This window comes from Macaca fascicularis, chromosome 2 (genome assembly GCF_037993035.2).
Source record: "Macaca fascicularis isolate 582-1 chromosome 2, T2T-MFA8v1.1".
In the NCBI taxonomy this organism is placed as follows: domain Eukaryota; kingdom Metazoa; phylum Chordata; class Mammalia; order Primates; family Cercopithecidae; genus Macaca; species Macaca fascicularis.
In genome coordinates, this window is record NC_088376.1 from 63,888,898 (window position 1) to 63,908,989 (window position 20,092).

The window sequence follows — 20,092 nt, forward strand, 5'->3', positions numbered from 1 at the left end:
ATATAAAATGTCAAAAATTAATAGATTCCTGAAAAATAATTATTTTATTCCTAAAAATCTTTATATACTTATACTTAACTTTCTAAACTTCTGCGGCATAAAAGATACAACCCCATTTGAGGAAGGCAGTTAAAAATTCAGTTAACTAAGATTACTTATGACCAGGGATTTCAGTTAGTATTAAGACCTAGAGTTGCAGAGACCCAGAGCACTTCGTCTCATCACTAAGGAAACTACCAAGTATCGAGTAATTCAGGGCATTTCTCAGTATACAAAGGTGTTACTAATGACCAGAAATTCCCATCTGGATGCTGATTAGATTCCTGCTGACGGCCGGGCGCGGTGGCTCACACCTGTAATTCCAGCACTTTGGGAGGCCAAGGCGGGCGGATCACAAGGTCAGGAGATCAAGACCATCCTGGCTAACACAGTGAAACCCCATCTCTACTAAAAATACAAAAAGTTAGCCAGGTGTGGTGGTGGGCACCTGTAGTCCCAGCTACTTGGGAGGCTGAGGCAGGAGAAGGGCTTGAACCTGGGAGGCGGAGCTTGCAGTGAGCCAAGATTGCACCACTGCACTCCAGCCTGGGTGACAGAGCGAGACTCCAGCTCAAAAAAAAAAAAAAAAAATATCCTGCTGACTAGATTGCAGGAGATCTGGATGATGCTAGTAGAACCCATTTTATAGTTACTTTCTCAGGGATTTCAAAACAGGCCCTGAGTCTTATATGTTCCTCTGTCCCTGGGTTTAGATTATTTATACATTACTAAGTCCCCCCAAGTACTCATATAATTCTCCATCACCCACCAGGTTCATCACTTATATCTTTTTGGTTCCCAAGTTGTACAAATGACTTATCTAAGTCTAAGGGCTTTTGAACTAGATGGCATCTTATATTCTTTCATATTCTCAGGACCATACAACTCTAACAGGTACTTACAATGAGATGGATTGAATTTGGATATCTCAGTATCTACTTTGAAGTCACCTGTCATGAAGTAATGGTTCCCAGAGCAGTAAAAAGTAAAAGGATTTATACACTTTTGATATTTGCAGATAAGCAAAATTATGTAATAAAATTTTTGTCTTTTTAAGGAACCATCTATATGTCAGGTAATGTGCTAGGCAGAAGAATACAATCATAGTTAACACAGACATGGATTCTCTTCTCATAAAGGGTATGATAAAGTGAAGCTGACCATATCCTAGTATTGAAATTTGGATAATAAAAGGGTAGGTACCTAAATATTGGACCTGATTTCTGCCAGCGAATAAACTACTAAAGGTACTAAATTCCCTCTTTTCTGGAGTGAAACTAATGCCTATTCAGCTGGAGTTGCTATAGAATTAACATGGAGATTATTACTAGCGATGTAGCTAGAACTTGTGGCAATTTACATTAAGAATGACCTCATGGAACAAAGAGAAAAAGTTCCATTTTAAGAGTAATTTATTTATTCCCTATTCACTGATGAAGTTTAGTTTTAAATGAAACTACTCTACCTTTTAGGATCTCACTATAGATATAGTAAAGCTTGATCACGAGACTTTGGGCAGCTCCTGCTGAAGCCTGTAAGGAAATTGGAATGAGTCACATGTTATAGAAACCAGTTCATCTGATTCTTGCCTTATTTCTATTTGAAGGTACTTTCTGAATTAATATTTTATCATTCTGAAGAGCTTCATAAAAACCATATGTGTTATTTCCTGATTCTTAAGAAAGGGCTTTAGAAGTTGTTCTAGTCACTCAAGATAACTTAGAAAATATGGCCTTATTTTAACAAGTTTTAGGCCATCGAATGGCATATGCAACTGGTTTCTTAAATGGACTCAACCCATGGCAACACTTGGGAAATAGCTGTATTCTTTTCTCACTACTGCTCTCAAATCACATCACATCAAAGAATATTGAAATGGTGTCCAGAATATTAAATAGAAAAGTAGTTAACCATAAGAAAATACCAGTTTCCTCTTCAGTCATCCCTTGCTTTTAAATGAGTTGGGAGGCTGAGTTGGAAATTCAGACATTGTAGGATGCTACTGCATTTGATATGCCCCAAGAACGATTCTCTGATGGGCAAAATAGTATTTTCAGTAGAGCATGTGGCGGTGCATTTGAAGCCTCAAAAGTAATAAAGTCTCAGGACAGTCCTCTCCTTGGGCTCTGGGACTCCTGATACCTTCACAAGATGCTTTTTATTTTTATTCTCCGGGGAAGCAGATGGAATGAACAACTTCTGTCTATTATCTGCTCTTTTTAGGCAAGTTAAACCATCATCTGTGTGCCCCCTTTTGAGAAGATGAGCTAATTTAGCAAAAACAAACAACAAACAAACAAAAACAGTGTAACAAATGTCCTGTTAAACGTCTGTTTTCATTAGAAATTATATTCACTTGTTTCTGTTTGTTTTAGAACAGAAGTAAATGATGAAAGTGGATGTGATTGGATGTTGCCATTGAGCCACAATTTCTGCCCTGGGGAAACAATTATCCTCTTTGGAACTGTCAATCAGTTGCTCCCACAGAGCTTGGTTATGGGCTATGAGCAAAACCCAGCTATACCAGCTTGAAGCCTAGAAATTTTGGATACATTGAAGAATCCAATCTTCTGCAAAGGGTCGGAAGCAGTGTGAGTAATAGTTAAATATTGTATTGGACAGGGACATTAAAAACTTTTGGCTGTTCTCTCTCTCTCTTTATCTGAAACTTCCAGAATCAAAAGATCTAGCCAAGAAAGGAAATTGTTCCTAATTTTGATATGTTCTGTAATAAGAAGAAATAATCAAGTCTAGCTAGCCAAATCTAGCCTAATAATCAATGGGGCAACTTCTAAATGTGGAAGTCAGTGCCTACCTACCATTGTTCTCTAGTACAAAACAAAATAGTTTAGTAAGTCATTTAGCTTAGGTGTTAGAAAAATGCAGCATCTTTAGTATAGTTGGTGCCTGAAAAACATTTGCTATTCCAAGGCTTGATAGAGATACCGGCATATGCCTTCCTCAATCTCAATGTAGTATATAGTACCTCATGGCCTATCAAAGAGAAAAATCTCCAGAGTAAAGGGAACACTTGTAAAATAGGGTATTTTTCTCCATATAGGACACAGATAGGTCAATTATGGTGCTTTTGCAAAGTGAACCTGAAATTACAAGCTAAATTCTGACGTTAATAATAGGAAACAATTCACATTTAGATTTTCTTTCTGGTATGTTGTCCTTTTGTCAGCTCTTTACTGAAATAAAACCTCATTGTAGACATGCTAGAAGTTCATTTTTTGCCTAGCTTAGCAAAAGTATGTAAAACGACTATTCTCTCCTATTTGTTTTATATTCCCTTTCAGAATAAACTGCATCTGCCCAAATTCAAGTTGTAAAAAGCAGAAAATCAAGAAGCTATTCCTAATCATTGAAATCAGCTTCTAGAATTATAAATATGGAAACTGCTTGTTATTATCAAACAAGAAATGGTCATGACCATTTACAACAGCCGCTGCTCTGCAACTCTGATTTACCAGTCACTAAAACCCCTATTTGTAAGTGTCACATTTATATGCGCAGAATTGAACTTCTCATTCCAGTTTATACTGCCAGTGAGTTTTGGAAATGGGAATCATGAATTTTTTGAGAAGTTTTTTTATTTATTTAGCGTGGTATCTTACAGAGTAAATGGTAAATAGATGGAAATAAAATGTAGTTTTACTTTAAATTAGCCATTTAGGTGATCAAAACATCAATTCAATTGAGTTTGGCATATTGTTCTAATGTGATTATTATTAACAGAATTTATAGTCTTGGATTTTTACACTAGTTGTAAAGTGTTTAGTGAGTCCTTGTGTTCTCAGGAGGCTGTTTTACTATAAACTAACCTGCCATTACTAGAAGTAGAAGACCAACTCTTAATTCATTATCTCAACAAATCATAACAAGGATGAAAATAACTCTACCATATGTTTTGAGAAGACCTTATGGTTTAATTATACCTATTATCTCATGTATAAGAGATACATGAGATCTTCAGATGAAATTAGTGATGTAAGTAAGAAGGAAGGAAGAAAATGAAGGAGGAGGAGGAAAATGAAGTCTAAAGAGTAAGTGGCTGGTCCAGAGCTGAACAACTAGTTTGGGGTAGGGCCAGAGAAAGGACAGAAACCCCATCTTTCTAGTTCTACTCATTGCACTCTTACAGGGTGCTGACACTCTTTAAAGGATCTTCTTGAATGAGGTGATGGTGGTGGATATTCTAGCTGTAATACAAGCTAATCTCATAGCCACAAACCTCTGGATTCAGAATTCTAGCACCAAGGAGTACTACTGATAGAAGGAGAAGAGGCAGCATTGAGGGCAGCTGAATGAGAGAGATGGGTCTTGTATCTAGGAACTTTGAGGCAGGGTCCTAGCAGAGGGTCTCCTTCAGGAACCTATGTTACAGCCCAAAAGCCTGGTTGTATACCTACCTGCCCCTTTGCCCCTTTCCTCTAGCGTCTTTTTCTCTGTGGATTCATAATGTAATTCAATTGAAACCTTTCTTTCTGGAGGGCTTCAGCAGCGGCCTCTCTTAATGATTTCTGAGCCATAATAGGTTGTCCCATGCATTTTGATGCTTGATTAGAATTTTAGAATGTGGGAACTGCAGTTTACAGACCATCTAGCTAGGTCCTTGTTTGAAAATGAATGCAGTGAGAAGACTGCTATGTTTGATATGAAAGCTGATAAATAGTAAACCTGGAACCAGAACCCTTAATTCAGATCTCTTTCCACTGCATGATTGCTCTTTTGTTTCATTTCGATAAGGCAGTCTGCACACCAAGAGTGTAAGCTTTTTAAAACCAAGGACTTCTTAGAACTTTCCCGCTTAATGGCTACCCCATGCTGAATATGTTCTAGGGTAACAAAAGTGTACATTGAATTGACTTTGGAGCAAAAGAATCTGCTGGCTGTGCTGACTCTGGCTTCCTCTGATCAAGTAGGGGTTTGTTTGTTTCAATGTGAGAAATTCCTTTTCTGAGCTCTGCTATGAATATGCTATGCCAGTGGTGGCTGTGGGTGGTGGGTACAAAGTCAAGATACTAAGCCACAGGACTGCATTCTGACCTAGAATAGATGGTCGTTATGACAGCATTCTCCTGAGCTCTCCTGACTTGCTTTGGTTATTGGATATGTAAAACATTCATTGATAAAGGAACTTCCTTAAGAGGCAAGGCACTTGTGCTTGTTTTATTTCAAGTATATTCCAAGGAGCTTGTTTAGTCCTGTAAATAATCATTGATACTCAATGCCTCACAGCATGTATTATTTCTGTTTTGCAGATGAATCAAGAAAGTCAGACTTGTTGGGTTTTCTACCTAAGGCAAATGTGTTAGTATTGTATAAATAGATGCTCTGAAAGACAGTGGGATAGGGGGCCTTTTTCTTCACCTTTACCTTTGCCAGATGTATGTACAAGGAACATCCCACGACTTAAAGATTGAAAACTCTAACCTGTGTGACGTTAATACACCAACATCAACAAAGGCCCAGAATCAAAGCTGGGCTGTGTTATCTTTTCTAACCAGAAGCTCTCTCAGAAAAGTACAGCTGGAAAAGCAAAGTAATTTCCAGTTGTGTCTTTGAAGTTGTCTGGTGTGATATGATGGATGTTTAATACATGGTATGGATATTTTTAAAATAGGGAGCAATCATAAAATGATAACATAGAGGAACTTTTGAACAACAACATTTAAGGTCTAAAAGAAAAACCCTACAGAGCATTTTTTTCTTCCTTTACTTTATAGCTGTGTCTGTAGTCTGATGCTGATGAATTTTCTTTTTAAACTAGTGGTTTATACTCATTGGTAGTGAAACTGTTACATATTATATGATTTTTGTACCATGAAAAATTTCTCAATTTCATGAGATCTATCATTTCCCTGTGTGTGTGTGTGTGTGTGTGTGTGTGTGTGTGTGTGTGTGTATGAATTTATTGTACTAATTTTTTCCATTTTTGGTCAGACAGTTGCTATGTGGTTTAGTGGCTTTGTTTAGTATTAAGTCTCCTAGATGAGCAATACAGCAAGAGAAGAGTGTCAGTGACACATAGTGTGTAGTAGGTACCCAGTAAATGTGTATCGAATGAATTAATTAGGGAATGAATGACTCCAGATCATAACACAAAGCCTGGACTAAACCAATTAGTGACCTATTTTAGAATGTTAGAGTTAAGTTACATTAGAAGTCACTTAATCTAGTTTCCTGTTGGGAGATATCAAATGAAATAGATCTATTTGCTCTAGAAAATATTTTAAAGGAGAGATTTAGAGTATTGGAAAGGATACCAGATTTAGTTAGATGATCTGGGTTCCATAGGCAGCTAAACTCTTGCTTTTTTGTATGACCTTGGATATGTTCCTTAGTTTTTCCCTTGTAAAGTATGGATAAAATGAGATAATGGATGTAAAATTGTGGGGTTCAAGTATTTAATCTACCTAGCACCCTTCTTGACTTCTAGCAACAGACTACACACCCATCCTGACCGCAGAGCATATGGCCTGGTACCTCACCTTATCTGAACACAGTTCAGGAGGTGGGAACATGATTGAAACAGGGCCAACTAGAGTATTCCTGTGGGATTCTTCAAGGCTATCCTGACAAGCCTTTTTCTCTAGTATGGTATTGCTGTAAGGATCAGTGTTTGGAGCTACTGGTAGCAAATTGCTACCTTCTGACTCCCTCTGTTGGAGAGAATATTATAGCATACAAAGAGTATCAGTGCTATGTTTGAATGTTTATGTACCTGCCAAAGTTTCAGTTTGTGTTGAAACTTAATCCCCAATGCACAGTATTATGAGGTAGGGCCTTTAGGAGGTGATTAAGTCACCAGGGCAGAGCCCTCAAGAATGGGACTAGTGACCTTATAAGAAGGCTAGAGGGAACTAGCTAGGTCCTTTTGTCCCTCTTTCTCTCCTACCACGCGAGGACACCTGGACGGTATCATCTATGAGAACAGGCCTTCGCCAGAGACTGATCTTGGGCCTCCCAGTTTCCAGAACTATGAGAAAATAAATTTGCTTTATAAAATGCCCACTCTGTCGTATTTTGTTATAGCAGCACAAATTGATGAAGACAAACAGATCTAAGGCAGAGATGCAAGGCAGATGGGGTCTAAGTTTCTGATTTAGTTCTTCTTTGAGGCAAACCTAACTCCTATGTTTACAGCAGTTTTTTGTTTTGTTTTGTTTTTAGTCTCAAAATTCCCTTTTAGGGGTTAAGGTAGCTTGTGAGGTTTCTATGATTCGCTGACTGAAAGATTTTCAACTCATCTAGTAACCAGTGAACTGAAGAAGACAGGATTCATGGGGTCTAACCAGAAAGCATCTTTATTTTGTTTCCTATTTTCCAATTAGAGTGTATTCAGTAGAGGAAGCTCCTCCCTACCCCAAAATGAAAACTTGGGTGGCCCTATGATTTTCCTCTTAATTTAAAGTAATATACTTCATTACAGTGACTTTTAGTTGGAAATTATCAGAGTAGAATGGCCAATTCCATGAGGTAATCAAAACTTCAAAGTTGATTTGAGTTAAATTTCCCAGTTTTCGTTTCCCAGGTAGTTCCTTTGACAGTTAGAAACTCTGTCTACCTTAAGTTTCTACTTGATAGTTCCTGATCCTGCCAGGGCCTAAGCTGGAAAAGGAAGGAAAAGAGGGAGAGGAAAAGAGAGGGGGCAGGATAGTGCTTACTTGGCTGATAGTGACACATGGCTTCATGCTTCAGTGCCTGGTAAGTGTTTAAAGCTCACTCTTTCTGCTGGTCACTGTGAGTTTCTGCCATGCCTACCCTCTTCATTTTATTTACTTGTAGTGTAGTCAGTGCATTTTCCCCACATCCTGGTTTTCAGCAATCTGTTCCATAAATGTTCCATTGTGAGATTCCTTTCACTGCTCCAGGCAGTCCTCTGGCAGGATCTAAGTGGCTTCAGGCCAGCTCTCCCCCTTGTGGCTCGCATCTGTCCACAGGGACCACTCGTGATCCTGGACAGACAAGCACTGGGAGTGCAGGCCAGTCTACCACAGTCCCCGCCACCTTCCCACCTCTCCTTCAGCTTCTGCTCTTCTAGCTTTTCCAGACAGGAGTCACACATATATCCCCTCCTAACTGTAGGGGCACATGCCAGGCTTCCTGAACAGCCCTTTTGAAGCCCCTCTCTCCTGACTTGCCCACATCACCATCACTCATTCCTCTGTGTTACATGTGAGAAGGGGGACACTGTGCTCCCAAGAAACCTTCCTTAGAAACTCTCCCTTAATTTCCATACTTTTGACTCTTTTATTTTGAATGTGGATTAGGGCTTTTTAGAACCACAAAACAGGTTGCAAAATGTTTCTTTTACAAATGTACACGTGGGCCTGGAACGTCAGAGTGGAATTTCATGAACATATCTTGGTATCTGTGTTGAAATTTCTAATTTAGCAGTCCCTTAAAAAAAAAAAAAGTGTTTTGTAAACTGTGAAGTGCTACACAAATGTAGGGAATTAACTCCCTTTGCCCTAAAGACATGCAAGAACTGAATGAGACAAAAGAGAGAATAAAATGTGTTTATACTTCTTGAAGAAGAAAACATTTGCAAGAGATTTATGGGGGCTAGCCTGAGTGACTTGTTTTTGTATCTAGTTAGTTCATACTGTATTACTTAGTTGAGGTAGTATTGTTCATAATACACAGCTTCCAATTTGTGCTGCTTGTAACCGAATTCAGGTTTAGCTGCTCCCTACCTGAAAAACCAAATACATGAGAGGTGAGATGTGGTGAAAGGAAGGCAGTTTTATTCAAATGCCAACAGAGGACATGACCAGGCTGAAGCCTCAAAGGAACCATCTCAAAATTTTAGGTGGAGCGAAGGAAGAAAGCTTGGTATGGGAAACATGCGGGAGCAGTGCATGCTGCAGGTCTGTATGTCACTTTCTGATGGCCGTCTTCAGTTCTTATACACCTGGAGTGTGAGCTGGTGTCATTTTGGTTGTGGCTGGGTTGTAGATTCACTGCCTTGAGGTAATCTCTAAGTGGGGGAGAATTCCATACCTAAGTCTTCATGCCGGGTTCATTTTAAGATTAGCCCATGAATTTCTAAGCAAGCATATGGTTAGATAAGTGCAGAGTGCCAGGGAGTGGGAAAGAGAGGGAAACAGTGAATTTTAAGGTACATTTTAAGGCTATAGTTTAAGACAAGGGGAAAAGAAGTTTTAAAATGCATTTCTAAGCTGAGAGGTTCAGTTACATGCTCTTCTAACTGAATGTATAAATGACACTAATTAAGACAGTAAGGGACAAACATTTGAAATAAAAAATAAGAGTTGCTCAGGCAGCCAGTATTTCTCTGCCTTTTGGTTTAGGCAGCCTGAAGTTTGTACAGACACTTAACATGTCCACATACTCAGTGTAGGTTTTTGTGGTTATGGTATTTTGCCTATGTGCACAAGCTGATTGACCATCCCGTACGTACCACACCAGAAAAGTACTTTCTTCACTCAAAGGTTGGAGAAATTGCCAGAGAACAGGAGAGATCAAATGGGAAGCTGCACCCATCACCTGGAATCCACAGGTCCTCATTTATCCATTTAGTTCATTCAGCAATTATTTACTGAACACCTACTATTTTCCCAAGGCACTATGCTAGCCAGTAGGTCTATAGTGGTAAAATAGACAGTTAGCTATCTAATGGGGGAAACAGGACATCACACATTTTCATGCCCAATTATAAATTGTGCTAAGTGGCAAGAAGAAAAAGAAAAGGATGGGAGAACAGCAGGGATCTCCTAACTTAGTTTGGTATGTATGGGGAAGGCAATCTTGGCGGAGGAGACATAAAGGGTGGGTCTCACTATTTGTCCATGTTTTCAGTTCACATGTTCCTAGTTAAAATTAAATACCAGTAGTCAGTATCTAAATATCCTTAGGTTAGGACATAGTATTTTCCAGGGTTATGATGCAAACCTATTCTTCCAAAATGTTTTCTTCTTCAGATGGTGCTTGATACTTTTCTTAAGTAGAGCTAAGAATTTGTTTTAAAAAGGCTACTTTGAGAAACATCACTGTTTATTGGAATATAAATTTGTGTATAATACTTTCTCTATGTAGTCAGTTCTGCCTTCTCAGAGCTTTTTTTTTATGCCAAACTTGAAGAACTCTTGCAGAGGAGTCATTCTTTTGTTTTTTTGCTCTTTCTCATACTTTATAGTCAGTTCTTCCACTTATTTTATTTCAAAGCAGGGATCCAAGGGAAGGAGGGGTGAGGAAAACCTTTTTCACTATGTATGTTTTCTCAAAAAAAAAATTTACTTAAGGTTTTCTTCAAGAAAGTAAGAAAGTGAATATGGTTTTGAGCATATTATGAACACAGAGCAATTTCACTTGACTGAAATAAGATGGATTGAAAAAAGCCTGTATTTCCACTCCTATATAGTATCTGCTTAAAGTATGGGCTACAGTGAATGCTTGACTCCTCTTCAAGCTATCAGAAGTTTTATTTTGATAGAAATTATTTCCCAAATGCTGCATGACATAGGAGACATAGTGCTGGACAGTGCATTAAGAAACTTTGCTTCTGACTTATATTTTGTTCCCTGTAGTCTTGGGTAAGTTGTTTAGTTGCTGTATGCCTCAGTTTCCTTAGCTACAAGGTGAGGGTGGTGATAATACCTGCCTCACTGCTTCTCAGAATTGTTGGGGAAATACATGAAGTAATCTTATAGGATGAAGACTCCTTTAAATGATCAAAATCTTCACATTTGATAACTGATTATTATTGCCATTTGTCTGTTTCTGAGTATGATATTCATGGCTGATCTTAGTCTCTCAAGTCATTTTCCCCAAGTTTACTTACCCTTAGACCAAGATTCATGGCATCTTACCTGTGTGTCTAGCTGGAAAAATGTTATATGACATGGGTACCACTAATGCAGATATTCCAGGAGGTCGTGTATATTAGAAAAATGTGTCTTTTGAAATAGAAGAGAACTGAATTTGAATTTCAGCCTCATCATTCACTGCTGAATGACCTGGGGAATTTAATCTTTTTGTGCTTCAGTTTTCTCATCTGTGAAATGGCTGTGAGAATTAAATGATAAACACTATGAAAATGCTTAACACACTGCCAGGTGTTATCGTAGGCTTTTAGTATATGCTAGTTCTCTTTGCTTTTAAAACAAGCAGAATGGAACCCATTACTTGCAACACAGGTTATTTTCTTTATAAGAGATCCATAAAGGGAGTATGATTAACACAAACTTAGTTTATATTCACATTTCGCTGTAGTTGAGAAAGTGAGGCACATCTGTACTTGTTTTCTAATAAAATCATAATTTCTTAGATAAAATTGCCTTGTATTATTTGCAATTTTTAGAGAACTGAGTATTAGCTGTTTGTTGATACAAATAGCACAGAAAACAATTTTTATTTTAATTTGAAATGCTATATTTTGAGTGAATGATTTTTTTGTTATTTATGTAGGACTTATATCTACCTATTCCTAGAAAAGTTTTTGAATTGTTCACAAAATTAAGCCCAATGGAAAACAAGGCAATTAAAAATGAAATTGAAACAAAAATAAGGTAAGCATAAAGGTATCTTCAGACACCTGATGATAAGTGGTATAAAATGGAAGAACAAGAGCTCTTCTTGTTTATTGCATTTCTTGTTGTTCCATCATCATTTTTCATTATCCCTCTTTGAGCATCCCCCACCTCCCTCTCTTCCTTGCCTCCTCATTGTTTGGAGGAATGTGAGACATGGGAGCTAGGGAAGTTGGTGGGTAATGAGCCACAGCTGACCAAGAATTTGCAGCATGCAAATAGAAAGCATACATTCTTTTTGTTGCTTTGACTTTTTTTTTTTTTTTTTAATTCACAGCTTCAAATATTGCATCTGCAAATATATTGTCTCTTGCCTGGGGTATAACCTTTCTTCCTGTCTTTATTTGAAATGTTTCTGAGCCAGGAATCGTGGAATGAATGACTCAGACAATCTGATTACATAAAAAAAGATTTTGATACATAGCTTTCTATTTGTGAATTTAAAATGACTGAATTTGTCTTTAATAAAAGTGCCTCTTGAGAAATGTGTTTAATGGAGGTTTATGCTGTTATGGATATTTCAACCTAATAGTGTAATTACCATATGTCATTAATCCTATTTCTACAGGGAATTTGTCCCCTTTTTTTCTTTTAAAGCTAGAGAGTAACAAAAGCAAATGTTTTTAACTTTTGCACATTATTCATTTTAGATGTAAGTTGACAAGTTGAAGGTATGAAAATGAGAAATCTGGATGATCAATTTTTTAAAAAGTGGCAACCATTAAGCTATGTTCAAAAAAAATGCCTCATGGCATCCCCCTCCTGTGTTGATATTAGTGTAAAACACTTCCTGCTGAATCTTTTATTTTTAGCTTTTGATTTTCTGTGCTCCCCACCCCAAATACTTTTTTGGTAGGCCTCCTGCTGTGACAAAGTCAAATAACTGGAAATGAGGGAAGGTTAATATTTAAGTGGTGAATTTAAGAGATTACACATTCAGTGTTTGCTTGCTCACTCTTCTGAGAGAAAGAGGTGGTGTTACCTCTTGCTTTTTTCTCTTCCCTTCTTTCCATTATTCCCATCCAACATTATGTTATTATGAAAGTAATATATATTCATTGTAGAAATCCTTAAAAATACAGAAAACTTAAAGAAGTTAAAAAAATGTCTCATGTAATTCCTTCACTCCAAAAGAACAACTAATGCTAGAGGTTCTGTAATGATACACATCCTTATTTTATGTGTATATGGATTCACGCTATAGGACAGCTTGGTGAACTTTTTTTTCCAGTTACCAATATACTATAAATATTTTACACCATTGGCCAGGTGCAATGGCTCACACCTGTAATCCCAGCACTTTGGGAGGCTGAAGTGGGTGGATCACTTGAGCCTCGGAGTTTGAGACACGCCTGGGCAATGTGGTGAAACCGTGTCTCCACAAAAAGTACAAAATGAGCTGGGCATGGTGGTGCTTGCCTGTAGTCCCAGCTACTTGGGAGGCTGAGTCAAGAGGCCCACTTGAGCCCAGGAGGTGGGGGTTGCAGTGAACTGAGATCGTGCCATCACACTCCAGCCTGGGTGACAGAGTGATACTCTGTCTCCAAAAAAAAAAAAAAAAATCCCATCATTAAATCATGTTTCAATGGCTGTGTGATGTTTTCTCTACAATATAAATGTATCTAGATATGGACAAAACATAGTTACCTGAAAACAAAAGCCTTTAAGTCCCAAACCCTGAAGGTAAGTCACAAATCATATAACCCTGGCATGAGTGAAGACCTGTGTGTTACTAAGCAGAGACTAAGCTGCTTGGGACCATCCAGAGAGTTTGTAGAACCAAATATGTAGTCGTCAGGGACTGCTCAACTCCTTTTGATTATAAATAATAACTCCTTTAACTTTATATTGGCAATCCTTTAATTCTCTCATCCTGAAGATGTAGTTTAGATTCTGATCTGTTGCTCTTATCTCCACTCCAACCTAATCTTATTTAAAGAATGGTATAATTTACAACAGTCAGGGTAACCTTTCTGGAAGGGAGGAGGCTAAGAGAGTGACTGGGTACGTACATCTGTATGTGTATATAAATGCCCCCTTCTTGTTTGGTTTAGCATAGTCAAAAAAGTAGTGATCCGTCAGATAGAGTTTGCTGGGCCAGAAATACTGCAGTGCAGCAGAGACCTTGGAAAATGTGAGATAGCATATGCTTAAGCAATACTGCACTAGTGTTGCATAAATGGTGGAGGCTGCGGCTCCCCTGTTTGTTTTTCCCAGTAGACTTGTCCTGGGACCTGAAGCTATGCAACCTGAAAGGAGAAGCTTCAGTGATGGAGTCCTAATTGTACCAAATCAAAGTTCATTGAATCAGCCAGGTCATTAACTCGTTGATATTTAATTACTAGCTGCTTCACTGCTGGAAAATGTCATCAAGCCATTGTACTAAATCTGCTTTAAAGAATGCATTTTCCTTTTTGAATGGTTCATGTTTTGTTGTCTTGTAGAAAAATCAGAAAAACATCTTGACAATCCAGTAAAGCTGGCAGTCCCACCTGCTGTGTCCTCAGCCACCATTGGTCTCTCAAGCCTGCATCTGACTGTGGGCAGGCCCTGCAGAAGAAACACATCTGAAGATTGCCAATAAACTAAGACTCACCTGGGTCAAGGGTGTGGCAGAGCTTTGAAGTGGGTCCTTAATCTAGATGTTTCATCTGTTTGAGTCTCTCCCACCTCTTCTATTATAATTAGAAGAGTTATATGGGGGAACCTGGGGAGATTTTTTTTCCCTCAGGCTGGAGTGCGGTGGCACAATCTCGACTCACTGCAACCTCCGCCTTCCGGGTTCAAGCTATTCTCCTGTCTCAGCCTCCTGAGTAGTTGGGATTACAGGTGCACACAACCACGCCCGGCTAATATTTTTTGTATTTTTAGTGGAGATGGAGTTTCACCATGTTGGCCAGGCTGGTCTCAAACTCCTAACCTCATGATCCGCCCACCTCGGCCTCCCAAAGTGCTGGGATTACAGGTGTGAGCCACTGTGCCTGGCCAGGAGACTTTTAAAACAAATTTCTTGACATTTTAATGGTCCAAGATTCATTCAACTGTAGGTATCAATCTAATGATGTGAAGAATATATGCACCAGCTTCTCTAAAACAGCTGTAAGTGAGTAGAGTTTCTTGGATGTTTAGTATTCCCAAGAGTGTATTTTGAAATATGGTTTCAGAATCAACAAAATTGTTTCTTAACATACTCTTTTGCTTGTGTAATTATGCCAGTTAGTTAATGGCAGAAACATTATAGTGGAAAACAGCCTTAAATATGAAGTATTTAAAGTAGTTGTGAGATTTTGTTTCCAAAATGGACTTAATAAATCCTACCTGATATTATATTTCCTTTTTAGGAGAGTTTAATCCATTTGTCATCATTATAATTATCTTATTGGTCCTGACTTTTTAAATTACTTTCTTATGGTTTATCATGTCACACAGGTGGAGCCTCATATGTATTGATAGTTATGCAATGTTTGGTAGAATAATTCTAAAGTAGAATGAATTTCACTTGAAAAAACCAATCTAGTGTGAATTTTGTTAGGCCAAGTGGGTTTCTTTCCCCTCTTGATTTTAGTTTAATTGACAGAATACATCTGTGGTCTTAGCTTAGTGCCTGGCCTACAGTATATGCTCAATCACTGTCAGCACTTGTGAACATTTTTATTATATTCACTAAAATATTTCAGCTCATTTGTTTTTTACCTCTACATAGTAGCTGGTTGCTTTTGATTGAAATAATGAAATCTCTCAGTATTTGTATTTACATAGTCTTACACAATTAAAAGAAAAGTGAACTCTGTGAATATATTTTAATAAAATATGTTTCCTAGGAGCTAGTTAAATAATTTAAATTCACTTAATAGTCATCTCAGAATTATAACTTTTCTCATTTATCATCTGTTTTATTTAATGATGAAAGAATACAAAACCATGTAAGAGAAATATTTGACCCAATCAGAATAAAATGGCTATTGTCTGCTTAAAGCATTTCAACGCTTTATACTATTTTTAAAAGTCCATATTAATCAAGGTCCCAAATGTTTTATGCCCTCAAAGCACAATGAATTAACGTGAAGAGTCACTCAATGGTAGGAACTGTTGTGCCTCAAGTTCAGGATACTTTCTAAGTGTATGTGTTTTAATATTTTTATTATTGTTCAGTATTATTTTTTGCAGGTATGATCTACATAAAATTAAGAGAGTGTGGTTTAAGTTTGATGATACTTAAATTTATTTTAAAAGACTGACCTCAAGAATGCTTGTCCTAAAATATTAAGTGTTTTTACATTCTTGATAGGAAGTTCAAGTATTTTTCCTGCTTCATCCTTATATCATTACTTCTTATTATCACCACAATCTTATAATGTTGAAAATCAGTCACACTTGGTCTCATTTTTGCTGCCTTAGTTAATGCTCAGCAAGAGAATTGCTATTATTTAATAAATAGGTTTGTTCATTGTCACTACTGTGACAGCAGGAATTTGAAGCCATCTGATTTCTTAGCTGGTTCTGTTAATTCAATAATGGTGTCATACGGCCGATTGATGGCTGCTAAGTCACCAAAGCTAATGTGGAGGTGTTGGAGAAACTTCTATTTCAATGATACATGAAAATACGAGCATATCTGTAACCTTCTGGTTAATTAATATGCCTTCTTTCCTTTAGGTTTATGCAGTTTAACTTTGCGAGATTACCACTTAATATGATGGCTGCGAAATAGATAGTCATATTAGGAGCCTGTGAACTATTATCTTTACTCTGCTATTAGTCTGTCAATATTATGGTTAATTCTCAGGATTTCCAGATTATATAGGCTTTGCAGATTCTTTGTAGCCTGCCTTAAATTACTCATTAACACCTCAGAAGTAGGGTAGTATGGTAGAGGGAAATAAATAACTAAAATATATGGAATAAAATTTAAGACATAAAGTGATTTTGAAGATCTTCTAATCCAATCCCTTCAGCCCACTCCCCGGTTTTACAGGTAAGGGGACTGACAGCCAGTGAGGTTAAGGAATGCGTACAAGAGCACACATTCACAGAGTTGGTTGATTGCTGTGTGACTGGGAACCCAGATTTCCTAGTCTTGTTCAGGACTCCTTCCAGAAGCTGGAATAACAGAACTTTATTGCCCTGCATTTTACTATGGAACAGAATGAATTGTCCAAAAACAGCATGCCTTACCCACTTCTAAAGACTTTTGAAGCCGGTGAGTTGTGGAGCACAGTTGTTGTTAGAGCAGCTCCAAGGCAAGAACCCAAGGACAGAGCAATGGCAGGGCTCTGAAAAATAGGTATATAAATAAAGGTTTGAGAGTATAATGAGGAATAAATAAGATAATGCATTTAAGCACTTAGCATAGTGTTCAACATATAGACAGTTTTCAATAAATATCAGCTATTGCTGTTTATCATAGAATTAAAATTCTTAAGTATCCTTACATAGTTGCAGCCTGCTGTTACTTCTGGTCTTCCACCATTTCCTTTCCCTTTCCCTTCCCCTCCAAACACACATACATACTCTTACCTCCAGCTCTATAACTCTGCAGCTCTGTAACCCAATTCTAAACCCCAAATATCCATGTTTTTCAGCCTTTATGTTTTTATATGGAATGTATTCTCTGCCTGGATTGCTACCCAGCCCATTCTGCTCAGCAACTCCTTACATCCCTCAAAATTTGGCTCACATGTCCCTTTGGACATGATATGATATGGTTTGGCTGTGTCCCCACCCAAATCTCAACTTGAGTTGTATCTCCCAGAATTCCCACGTGTTGTGGGAGGGCCCCAGGGAGAGATAATTGAATCATGGGGCCCCGTCTTTCTCATGCTATTCTCATGATAAAGAGTAAGTCACATGAGATCGGGTGGGTTTATCAGGGGTTTCTACTTTTACTTTTTCCTCATTTTTCTCTTGCTGCCAGCATGTAAGAAGTGCCTTTCACCTCCCACCATGATTCTGAGGCCTCCACAGCCATGTTGGAACTGGAAATCCAATTAAACTTTACTCTTTTTCTTCCCAGTCTCAGGTATGTTTTTATCAGCAGCAATGAAAACGGACTAATACAGTAAATTGGAATCAGTAGAGTGGGGTGTTGCTGAAAAGGTACCTGAAAATGTGGAAGTGACTTTGGAACCGAGTAACAGGCACAGGTTGGAACAGTTTGGAAGGCTCAGAAGAAGACAGGAAAACGTGGGAAAGCTTGGAACCTCCTCGAGACTTGTTGAATGGCTTTGACAAAAATGCTGATAGTGATATGAACAATAAGGTACAGGATGAGGTGGTCTCAGATGGAGATGAGGAACTTGCTGGGAACTGGAGCAAAGGTGACTCTTGTTATGTTTTAGCAAAGAGACTGGTGGCATTTTGCCCCCTCCCTAGAGATTTGTGGAACTTTAAACTTGAAAAAGATGATTTAGGGTATCTGGTGGAAGAAATTTCTAAGCAGGAAAGCATTCAAGAGTTGACTTGGGTACTGTTAAAGGCATTCAGTTTTATAAGGGAAGCAGAGCATAACTATTTGGAAAATTTGTAGCCTGACTATGCAATAGAAAAGAAAAACCCATTTTCTGGGGAGAAAGTCAAGCCAGCTGCAGAAATTTGCATAAGTAGCAAGGACCCTAATGTTAATCCCCAAGACCATGGGGAAAATATCTCTAGACCATGTCAGAGACCTTCATGGCAGCCCCTCCCATCACAGGCCTCAAGTCCCAGGAGGAAAAAGTGGTTTTGTGGGCTGGGCACAGAGTCCCTGTGCTGTGTGCAGCCTAGGGACTTGGTGCCTTGTGTCCCAGCCGCTCCAGCCTTGGCTGAAAGGGGCTGATGTACAGCTCAGGCTATGGCTTCGGAGGGTGGAAGCCCCAAGCCTTGGCGGCTTTCATGTGGTGTTGAGCCTGTGGGTGCACAGAAGTCAAGGATTGAGGTTTGGGAATCTCTGCGTAGATTTCAGAAGATGTATGGAACTGCCTGGATGCCCAGGCAAAAGTTTGCTGCAGGGGTGGGGCCCTCATGGAGAACCTCTGCTAGGGCAGTGTGGAAGGCAAATGTGGCATTAGAGCTCCCACACAGAGTTCCTACTGGGGCACTGCCTAGTGGAGCTGTGAGAAGAGGGCCACCATCCTCCAGACCCCAGAATGGTAGATCCACTGACAGCTTGAACTGTGGGCCTAGAAAAACTGCAGACAGTCAACACCAGCCCATGAAAGCAGCCAGGAGGGAGGCTATACCCTTTAAAACCAAGGGGTGGAGCTGCCTAAGACCATGGGAACCTACCTCTTGCATCAGTGTAACCTGGATGTGAGACCTAGAGTCAAAGGAGATCATTTTGGAGCTTTAAAATTTGACTGCCCTGCTGAATTTTGGACTTGCATGGGCTCTGTAACCCCTTTGTTTTGGCCAATTTCTCCCATTTGGAATGGCTATATTTACCCAATACCTGTACCCTCATTGTATCTAGGAAGTAAATAGCTTGCTTTTGATTTTACAGGCTCATAGGCAGAAGGGACTTGCCTCGTCTCAGATGAGACTTTGGACTGTGGAATTTTGGGTTAATGCTGAAATGAGTTAAGACTTTGGGGGTCTGTTGGGAAGGCATGTTTGGTTTTAAAATGTGAGGACATGAAATTTGGAGGGGACAGGGGCAGAATGATATGGCTTGGCTGTGTCCCCACGCAAATCTCAACTTGAATTGTATCTCCCAGAATTCCCATGTGTTGTGGGAGGGACCCTGGGGAGGTAATTGAATCATGGGGGCTGGTGTTTCTCATGGTATTCTCGTGATAGTGAGTAAGTCTCACGAGACCTGATGGGTTTATCAGGGGTTTCTGCTTTTGCTTCTTCCTCATTTTTCTCTTGCCACTGCCATGTAAGAAGTACCTTTCACCTCCCGCCATGATTCTGAGGCCTCTCCAGCCATGTGGAGCTCTTAAGTCCAATTAAACCTCTTTTTCTTCCCAGTCTCAGGTATGTTTTTATCAGCAACATGAAAATGGACTAATACATGGTGTTTCTGAGGCTTCTCAATTAGAGAATTTGTTGTATTCTTTTGTAGTTATTTCTCTACAAGTCATCTGCTTCCTTAAGTGATAAGCTCTTTGAGGTCAAGGACTTTCTTTTAGCTCTATGTGTTTAGCATATGCTTGGAGTATGATAAACACTTGATAAATGTTGAAAGAATGAATACTTGAATTAATTATTAGGCTTACTTTGTAACTCAGTTCAGCCAGCCCTCTGCTTTTCATAGGTATGAATTTTGACAATTGCTCATGTAGTAGACAAGAGGACAACCACGCTTACTACTTTATTCATTTTCCCTTTTGATTTTCATAGACGTTTAAACATTTCACTTGATTCATGGGTGCCATCTGGTGGGGAAAAGACTAACTACAGATGCATGCTTCACCAGAACCATGTAGAAGTTTAAGATTATTATTGTTCATTAATATGGAAGTTGTCACTGTTTCATGGTAGTTTCCAGAAGTGTAGTCAGGAAAAACTCCTTG

General features: G+C 38.7%; 1 protein-coding gene across 4 annotated transcripts in view; it reads left to right on the forward strand.

Moving 5' to 3' along the window:
- The window catches only part of PPM1L (protein phosphatase, Mg2+/Mn2+ dependent 1L), a 301,260-nt gene that overhangs the window by 169,839 nt on the left and 111,329 nt on the right, over positions 1–20,092 (forward strand). Inside the window, exons 2-3 of one of the 4 annotated variants that reach the window (XM_015445263.4) lie at positions 2,415–2,630; positions 3,342–3,533. The exons of 2 other annotated variants lie outside the window; for them this stretch is intronic. In XM_015445263.4, coding sequence (XP_015300749.2) covers positions 3,465–3,533 — 69 coding nt within the window. In that variant the 5' untranslated portion in view covers positions 2,415–2,630; positions 3,342–3,464. The remainder of the gene's footprint in view (positions 1–2,414; positions 2,631–3,341; positions 3,534–20,092) is intronic. One more of the 4 variants, XM_074031344.1, reaches the window with a different exon arrangement.